The sequence below is a fragment of the Lissotriton helveticus genome, chromosome 1_1 (assembly GCF_964261635.1).
Source record: "Lissotriton helveticus chromosome 1_1, aLisHel1.1, whole genome shotgun sequence".
NCBI lineage: Eukaryota > Metazoa > Chordata > Amphibia > Caudata > Salamandridae > Lissotriton > Lissotriton helveticus.
This window is the reverse complement of record NC_136057.1, coordinates 19,278,193-19,287,877: the sequence shown is the minus strand read 5'-3', so window position 1 is coordinate 19,287,877 and position 9,685 is coordinate 19,278,193. Positions and strand designations below refer to the sequence as shown.

Genomic DNA, 9,685 nt, shown 5'->3' with positions numbered 1-9,685 from the left:
GTGATCTGTGTCTTCCTGCCCGGGCCCTGCGTTGGGCTGATCTCTACGTTGCCCGCGTGCCCGGGTTCGTAGGACCAGAGCCGGCATGCGCTCCTTCAGGGCCATGGCTCCCACTCTCTGGAATTCCATGTCTCCTGCCACCATGTCTTCTGGCACTCTCGACAATGGGGCTTTTAGTAGGGCCGGGTAGACCTGGCTATTCTTTGATCACAAGCCGCCCCCATTTCACCCGACTCCACTCTGCAGGTTTTAGCACTGGGACGCCCCATTGCGGGGCAGCCATGCGCTTTACAAGAATTTTAACATAACATTGTAACATATGTGATATAATCTATGTATTATGTCTGTACACACTAACTATTCCATAACATCACTTCTACATGTAACTACCAATATTCCTTTGTTCCACAATTTACAAAGTGCATTTCTTCTTTTTAAAGAGCTTTGCTTTGAATAAATGCAAATAAAATTAAAGATGCATATGGAAAGACAACACTCTTTGACAAATCTTTTTATTTTCAGTATCTTCCTATGAGGCCAGAGTTTGCACACACTTTTCCCTGGATGGGCCAGGTGGGCTCATCTTTCTGTTGAGGTGGTAGAGAGGTTTGATGAGGTGGCACATTAGATGATAGTCCGACTACAGCTTCTTGGTGACGAGGAAGGGGCGATTCTTGTGATCATCCGACTGCAGGTAGATCTTGAGTTTGGGACGAGATTCCATCTTTCCCTTGAAGGCCTTCAGATGGGGGAAGCTGCTCAGGCAGTCTGGGTCAAGGAACAGCTGGTTATGGATAATGTCCAGAAGATTGTAATCAGCAAAGGAGACCTGTCCAGAGCAAAAGACATCCGAGTTATGAAGGGATCCCTCATGGGATAAGAGAGAGTAAGAGGGGATCAGCAAAGGAGACCTTTCCAGAGGAGAAGAGGGAGAGAAGAAGGAACCCCCTGTGTGACCAGGGTGAGTAATAAGAGGAAAAACAAAGGAGATCTGTTTATTTGTCATCAGAAAAGCCAGGTCTTGTAGGTTAATTAAATGAGTAGTAATGAACGTTCCTTTCTCATATGGAGAACAAGAGTAGCCAAGGGATATCCCATCTGCCAAATTGTAAATCTGAATGGACATAATGGAATTTATATTTCAGCGGATGGGATATCAACACCCTTGTGACCGAGTAATCCATCCTCCGGTATCTAAATAAGGCCCCAAATCTAAGTTTGAGCAACAGAAATACTTGGTTTCTGTGTCTTTTGTGTTCTCTTTGTGGGAATGCCAAGAATGAGGTCAACCTGATCCCCTGCGAAAAAAGCATGGGACATTTTGTAGCAGTCGACAGTAAACCCCCCTGTGGACTTTGTTCCTTTTGGGGGAGCTTTCTAAAGGTGAAGACAAAGGAACCCATTTAGAGTTTGGTGGCTTGGATTTTCTTTGTCAGGGTGCTGGAGTAAAGTACTCCGTTACCCTAATTTAGAGATGCCCGCTGGTCCAGAGAACATTTCTCGTATTAGCAGAAACTGCCATCATAGCTGTTCTTGTCAATGCATTAAAAGTTTGATGGACAGCTCCGTAAACATGCTGGAGCTGTGCGGAAAACTTTCACTGATTTTTTTTCTTTAAAAAACAAAAGTGTAAGCCAGAGTTTGTTTTTGAAAACAAAAAAACCAATGACAACAAAAGGTCATTTTGGTGTTTTCACTGCCCTATATCGCTACTCTAAATAGAGTGGGCTGACAAATTGCAAAACCTCCGACGCCCTTTACTCTTTTTGGTCGTCAGAGGTGTGTGTCGGTGGAAGCGACAGAATAATCTCCATCATCAACATACTGAAGCGGAACTTTAAATAAGTACAAAGTCCCTAAGTACAGAGAGCACAACTTCTCAAACTAACAAAAAAAGGATATTCGTGCCATACTGATAAATAAACCACTCTATAATCTAAAAACCATTACATTATACAAATTACAATATTCATGAATATCACCAAATCCACCCTTCCAGTCTTGAATAAGAACATCTTTTGAAGTGTTCACCCTTTAAGAAACTGTCCTGAAGAAGGTGTAAGAATAAAAAAAAATACCGAAACGCTGCGTCGACAACTACCTTTCACGAATATTGTAACTTGTATAATGCAATGTTTTTTAGACAACTACCTTTCATGAATGTTGTAACTTGTATAATGCAATGTTTTTTTAGACAACTACCTTTCACGAATATTGTAACTTGTATAATGCAATGTTTTTTTAGACAACTACCTTTCACGAATATTGTAACTTGTATAATGCAATGTTTTTTTAGACAACTACCTTTCACGAATATTGTAACTTGTATAATGTAATGTTTTTTAGACAACTACCTTTCACGAATATTGTAACTTGTTGTAACGGGCCGGGTCTGTCCCTAAACCAGGGGAACATACTAAGAAGGAAGGAACAGAACGATGATACCGTTTACTCCCAACAGAACGTCGACGACGAACTGGAGCAACAAGATGAGGAGACGGGTCAGTGGCCCTTTAACTTTGAATGGAGTGGCGAGTGGGAGGAGTCACGTCAGGACGCGGAGGCGTCATATGCAGAGAAGGGCGAATCAACGGTGTGCTTGTTCACCCGGAGGCAGAGTGGAGAAGGCGGAAGGAGAAACCGAGGAGAGGACAACGCGGAGACGAGGTCGGAGCAGGAGAGACAGACGGAGAAGCGACGCCAAGAAGCAGACGAGAGTCAGGAGACGCCAGGAGGCCAACGACCCCGCGACTCGCCCAGCCATACACCCGAGGGAGGTGTATGGCTAGCACAGGTACGAGACAAGATCAGGGGCTGGGTGTATCATAAGGGGAAGCCCGCTGGATAACCTGAGCACTCCCACATCCTTAGCACTGTGTTACCCCTCCCTGAGCACTTCCCTCTCACGGCGTCGGTAGTTACTAAGATGCGTGGCACGTGTTATTAGGTCCTCACTCCCTTCCCTATTAAAGCACCGTAGATACAGTGAACCTGAAACTGACACGGTGTATTCTCCTTTTTGTTTGCATTGAGCTACAAGACGGATCCGGACAAATCCTTGTATCGACGGACACCCGAAAGAGGCCGTCGAGTAGAACACCCCGAATCTCAGCATAGAAGAGCAGCCAGGAGCCGTTCACCTTGTGGAACTTTACCTAAGGGAAAGAAAAGCTCAGACTTGTTATTCTTTAAAATAAAAGATAAGAAAACTAGAATACATTTGTTACCTATTCATCCCGCACCTGTAACAGTGGTGGAGAATGCGGGCATAGATACCATCTCTGAAGAAAAGATGGAAACGGTAGTACAACAACTCGTAAAAGGGCAGGAAAGACTCGAATGGGTACTAGAACAACATTTAGTGTCCGCCCAAGCAGATAGAGAAACACTAAAAAAAGCCATTGAGGAAAAACCGGATCTACCATGGAGTGACCCAGTGGTTAGGGGAGGAACAGCCGAAAGACCCATGGCACATGGAGCTCCATCAGTGTCTCTACAAAAATACAGGTCAGGAGAAGACCCGGATGCCTTCTTATTAAACTTTGAAAGGGCAGCTAGAGCATGTGGGTGGCCGGTAACAAAATGGCCTTTTTTCCTAGCCCCACTACTAGGGGGGGAGGCGCAAGCCGCCTATCAAGTGGCCAACCCCAACGGAGACACTACATATGTAGAAATAAAAAGAATAATACTAGACCATCTAGGACTAGATCCGGAGGCTTACCGGCTGCGGTTTCGTAAGGAGAGAGGCACGGTGGGCGAAAATCCAAAAACCTTGTTCGTACGCTTAAAAATGGCCGCGGATAAATGGCTCACCCCTGCCACTAGTAGCAAAGAAGAAATACTTGACAAAATATATCTGGAGCAGTTTTTGGAAGCTCTCCCCTATGCTACCCAAAAATGGCTTAGACAACACCATAGCCTAACCACCGCCCAAGCCGTAGAGATGGCATCATCCTTTTCCAGAGCCCAGCCAAGAAACGTCCCGTTTGACATGGAGAGAGAAAAAAAAATGTTTACACGACCGGACAGAAATGTCCCTAAGGGAAAAGAACCAGTAAGAACCCGTACATGGCGGACAGAGACCCCAGGAACATTTGGCCCTCAATGTTTCGATTGTGGTCAGTGGGGCCATATCGCCCGTTTATGTCCAAAAAAAAGAGTGGATGAGGAGCCTATGGAAGTTGGGTATCTCCCAAGAACTGTTCTCTATTCGGCGGAGCTTGGCAGTGCCTTCCGAGTAAGTGTGAAAGTTAATGGGAATTCACTATTAGCGTTGTTAGACTCCGGCTGTCGACAGTCAGTCATACAATCACAATACGTTACCTCAAAGCAATACATTCCTAGGGGCACTGTTAATATTAAATGTGTTCACGGGGATATCAAGTTATATCCTATAGCTAACATTGAGATAGTACCTACAGGGGGGACTCCCCAGACAGTGAGGGTGGGGGTGATGTCCAACTTGCCTGAAGATATAATCATTGGGACAGACAATCCCCGCTTCTTGAACATGTTTAGAAAAGAATTGGAAAATACTCCCAAGAAAGGGATAAATAACTCCATCCCTACACGGGAGAGTAGCGACGAACAGGGGGTAGGACCAGGGTTGACCTGTCTGAACTTTGTAAAGTTATCAGCAAACGCAACATCACCCACCAAGGGTTCGGACAAGGCTGCCGGATATGACTTGTACAGTGCGTATGAATACGAAATACCGGCCAAAGAAAAAGCCTTGGTTAAGACCGACCTACAAATCGCAGTCCCGCCCGGCTGCTATGGCAGAATCGCTCCTCGTTCTGGTATAGCCGCTAAATACTTTATAGACGTGGGGGCAGGAGTGATTGATGGTGATTACAGGGGTAATGTAATTATTCTCCTCTTCAATTTTGGGACGGAGACTTTTTTGATACGAAAAGGGGACAGAGTGGCACAAATTATATGTGAACGGATAGCATCACCTATATTACAGGAAGTGGGGAAACTAAACGACACTGGTCGCGGAGATAAGGGATTTGGGTCCTCCGGACTAAGTAGCGAACCGATACATGCGGTTCTGGCACAGGACCCCTGGGTTCTCGATAAAAGTTTTAAGTTCGCTCAAATAAATGACACCACTCTCTTCAATGCATGGGAACAGGCACACAGGAGGCCCGAGGAGGCAACTTCATATCCCGGGTTTGTTATTCAAGATGAGCTGTTGTACAGGATAGGAAAAAGGGGGGATTCACCTCAACTCCTGGTACCTGTCTCATTTAGGGAGCAAGTGCTGTTTTTTGGTCATAGCCATCTGATCGCCGGTCATGCTGGCGCAGAAAAAACGACCCAAACTATACTCAGAAATTTTTTTTGGCCAGGTATTTATAAAGATACCGAATCGTATTGTAAGAAGTGCGAGATTTGCCAACGGTTCAATATGACTAAACCCCCGGCTGTCCCACTCCAACCGTTGCCGATAATTGGGAAGCCATTTGAACGTGTTGGTATGGACCTTATTGGCCCTCTACCTAGGACAAAAAAAGGCTTCCAACACATTTTGGTCATAGTTGACTATGCGACTCGATTTCCGGAAGCTTTTCCATTATCAGTGGCGAACTCCAAACAAATTGGGGATAAGATGATCGAACTGTTTAGTAGAGTCGGTTTTCCCAAAGAGATTTTAACGGACCAGGGTACTCCCTTCATTTCACAACTGATGAAGGAAATTTGCAAAATGTTGGACATCCACCAGATCCGTACCTCTGTTTACCATCCCCAGACGGACGGACTGGTGGAACGTTACAACCGCACCCTGAAGGCCACGCTACGAAAAATGATGGTGGTCAGCGGAACGGATTGGGATAAAATGCTACCCCTTGCTCTCTACGCCATAAGAGCTCAAAAACAGTCCAGTATGGGGACGTCGCCATTCGAGTTGCTTTATGGCCGACAACCACGCTCGCTTTTGGAGATGACTAGAGATGCATGGGTGAATGAAGCTACTGAGGAAACGGCTGCGGCTCTAGACTATGCTAGGGATCTGAAATCTAAATTGGGAAAATTGCGGGACCTTGCCTTTACCACTTTGGAAGATAGTCAGCGCAGACAAAGGGTTGCTTATGACAAAGGAAAAAAATGGAGACAGCTCAAGGTCGATGACTGGGCCTTGGTCCTACTGCCCTCCTCTTCCCACAAATTTAAGGCCGAGTGGATGGGTCCATATAGGGTCGTAGAAGTGATTGGTCGCACTAGCTATAGGTTACAGATTCACCGTGACAAACAACAGTCGTACCATATCAACCTTTTAAAGAAGTGGCTAGGACCTCCCCCATCTCAGGTGAACTTGGCGGATGCCTCCCGCCCCGGTGTCTCAACTATGGAATTGCTTACGCATAATGAGGAATTGACAGATGTACAACGGGGTGAACTAATGGGTACGTTGAAACAGTATGAGAGTGTCTTTTCCAGTCAACCGGGACGTACGTCCCTGGCTGAACACTGCATTGTGACCCCTCCAGGCAAGAAAGTTAGAATTAGACCATATCGAGTCCCTGAAGCAAGGAGAGAGGCCATTAAAAATGAGGTGGAGGAAATGCTTCGTCTAGGGGTCATTCGTCCTTCTAAAAGTGACTGGTCTAGCCCCATTGTCATGGTGCCCAAACCTGACGGTAGCAGGAGGTTTTGCATGGACTTTCGGGCTTTGAATGAAATCTCCCTCTTTGATGCATACCCCATCCCCAGGGTAGACGAGTTGATTGAAAAACTGGGCAACTCGAAATACATCACTACCCTGGATTTGACTAAGGGTTATTGGCAAGTTCCATTACATCCGGATGATGCCAAGAAAACTGCCTTTTCCACACGGGAGGGACATTTTGAATTTACGGTGCTCCCCTTCGGGCTACATGGGGCGCCCGCAACGTTCCAACGTCTAATGAACACTGTCCTGGATGGCTTGTCTGAGTTCACATCGGCATATCTAGACGACATCGTGATATTCAGTCCGGACTGGCATACGCATATGGGCCATCTACACACAGTGTTCACTGCACTACGGAAAGCGGGGCTCACTGTCAACGCAAAAAAATGTAAGATGGCCTTTCAAAAGGTTAAATATCTTGGCTACGTTCTGGGCCACGGACTCATTGAACCTCAGATTGAAAAGGTCCGGGCAATTGCCGACACCCCTTTTCCATCAACCCGAAAGGAAGTCAGATCCTTTTTAGGGCTCGTCGGCTACTACCGGCGCTTTATTCCTCAATTTGCGGAAATTGCCGCCCCCCTTACAGACGCATTGAGGGAACCTGGGAAATCGTCCACACCGGTGAGACCTTCCGATAAAATGCTGGAAGCCTTTCGAGTATTGAAGTCCATCATCACATCTACTCCGGTCCTGTCTTCCCCAGACTTTTCTCGGCCATTTTCATTGCATACGGATGCTTCTGATTATGGTATTGGTGCTGTGCTTTCCCAAATGGGTTCGGACGGGCACGACCACCCAATACTTTATGTCAGCAGGAAACTGTTCCCACGTGAACTGAAATATGCTACAATTGAGAAAGAGTGCCTCGCGATTAAATGGGCTATTGACAAACTGGCCTATTATCTCGAGGGGAGGAAGTTTGACCTCTTTACGGATCATGCTCCGCTACTGTGGATGGCTCGCAACAAGGCCAATAATGCTAGAGTTTTGCGCTGGTTTCTTTCGCTACAACCCTATGTATTTTCCATACATCACAGAAAAGGCATTGAGAACGTAGGCGCTGACTTTTTGTCCCGTCATCCACTCACCGATCGTGAGTGTCCTGAGGGGGAGGTATGTAACGGGCCGGGTCTGTCCCTAAACCAGGGGAACATACTAAGAAGGAAGGAACAGAACGATGATACCGTTTACTCCCAACAGAACGTCGACGACGAACTGGAGCAACAAGATGAGGAGACGGGTCAGTGGCCCTTTAACTTTGAATGGAGTGGCGAGTGGGAGGAGTCACGTCAGGACGCGGAGGCGTCATATGCAGAGAAGGGCGAATCAACGGTGTGCTTGTTCACCCGGAGGCAGAGTGGAGAAGGCGGAAGGAGAAACCGAGGAGAGGACAACGCGGAGACGAGGTCGGAGCAGGAGAGACAGACGGAGAAGCGACGCCAAGAAGCAGACGAGAGTCAGGAGACGCCAGGAGGCCAACGACCCCGCGACTCGCCCAGCCATACACCCGAGGGAGGTGTATGGCTAGCACAGGTACGAGACAAGATCAGGGGCTGGGTGTATCATAAGGGGAAGCCCGCTGGATAACCTGAGCACTCCCACATCCTTAGCACTGTGTTACCCCTCCCTGAGCACTTCCCTCTCACGGCGTCGGTAGTTACTAAGATGTGTGGCACGTGTGATTAGCTCCTCACTCCCTTCCCTTTTTAAGCACCGTAGATACAGTGAACCTGAAACTGACACGGTGTATTCTCCTTTTTGTTTGCATTGAGCTACAAGACGGATCCGGACAAATCCTTGTATCGACGGACACCCGAAAGAGGCCGTCGAGTAGAACACCCCGAATCTCAGCATAGAAGAGCAGCCAGGAGCCGTTCACCTTGTGGAACTTTACCTAAGGGAAAGAAAAGCTCAGACTTGTTATTCTTTAAAATAAAAGATAAGAAAACTAGAATACATTTGTTACCTATTCATCCCGCACCTGTAACACTTGTATAATGCAATGTTTTTTAGACAACTACCTTTCACGAATATTGTAACTTGTATAATGCAATGTTTTGTTAGACAACTACCTTTCACGAATATTGTAACTTGTATAATGCAATGTTTTGTTAGACAACTACCTTTCACGAATATTGTAACTTGTATAATGCAATGTTTTTTTAGATAACTACCTTTCACGAATATTGTAACTTGTATAATGTAATGTTTTTTTAGACAACTACCTTTCACGAATATTGTAACTTGTATAATGCAATGTTTTTTTAGACAACTACCTTTCACGAATATTGTAACTTGTATAATGCAATGTTTTTTTAGACAACTACCTTTCACGAATAGTGTAACTTGTATAATGCAATGTTTTTTTAGACAACTACCTTTCACGAATATTGTAACTTGTATAATGTAATGTTTTTTTAGACAACTACCTTTCATGAATATTATAATTTGCATAATGTAATGTTTTTTTTTATGTCATGGAACTTTTTAGCTGATTTTAACCTGTATTCTTTGCAATGTATATGATTACTTTTGGGGTAAAATCTATTTTTAATGTGTATTATATTTTATAAAATGAACAGATATACCTTGGTATAGTAAGCAAACACTGATCCATTTAGATTATAGAGTGGTTTATTTATCAGTTTGGCACGAATATCCTTTTTTTGTTAGTTTGAGAAGTTGTGCTCTCTGTACTTAGGGACTTTGTATTTTTTCAGCTTATTTATCCCCTTTCCCTGATCGGAATCTTTAAATAAGGCCGGCGGACCTTTCGTTTGACTTAGAGGGTACACTGCCGCCTGTGCCGGACCAGAAGAGATGAAACGATGAGCTCTATGAGAGAGAGAGAAAAAAGAAGAACTCTACGGCAAAGGCGGCTTGCCTGGACAAGGAGAACAGACAGGAGTTGAAGGAATCGCCCAGGGACAGGAGTGAATAATAGGGGAAAAGGAAAGGTGACCTGCCAGAAGAAGAAAACACTGGAGAAGAAGCAATAACCAAGTG

At 45.4% G+C, this 9,685-nt stretch overlaps 1 protein-coding gene across 1 annotated transcript in view; it reads right to left on the bottom strand.

Moving 5' to 3' along the window:
• Positions 1 to 573: 573 nt before the first annotated feature.
• The window catches only part of LOC144757370 (glutathione S-transferase P 1-like), a 60,098-nt gene continuing 50,986 nt past the window's right edge, over positions 574 to 9,685 (bottom strand). Inside the window, exon 5 of the mRNA XM_078646375.1 lies at positions 574 to 829. Within this exon, the coding sequence (XP_078502501.1) occupies positions 641 to 829 (189 nt within the window). The 3' untranslated portion in view covers positions 574 to 640. The remainder of the gene's footprint in view (positions 830 to 9,685) is intronic.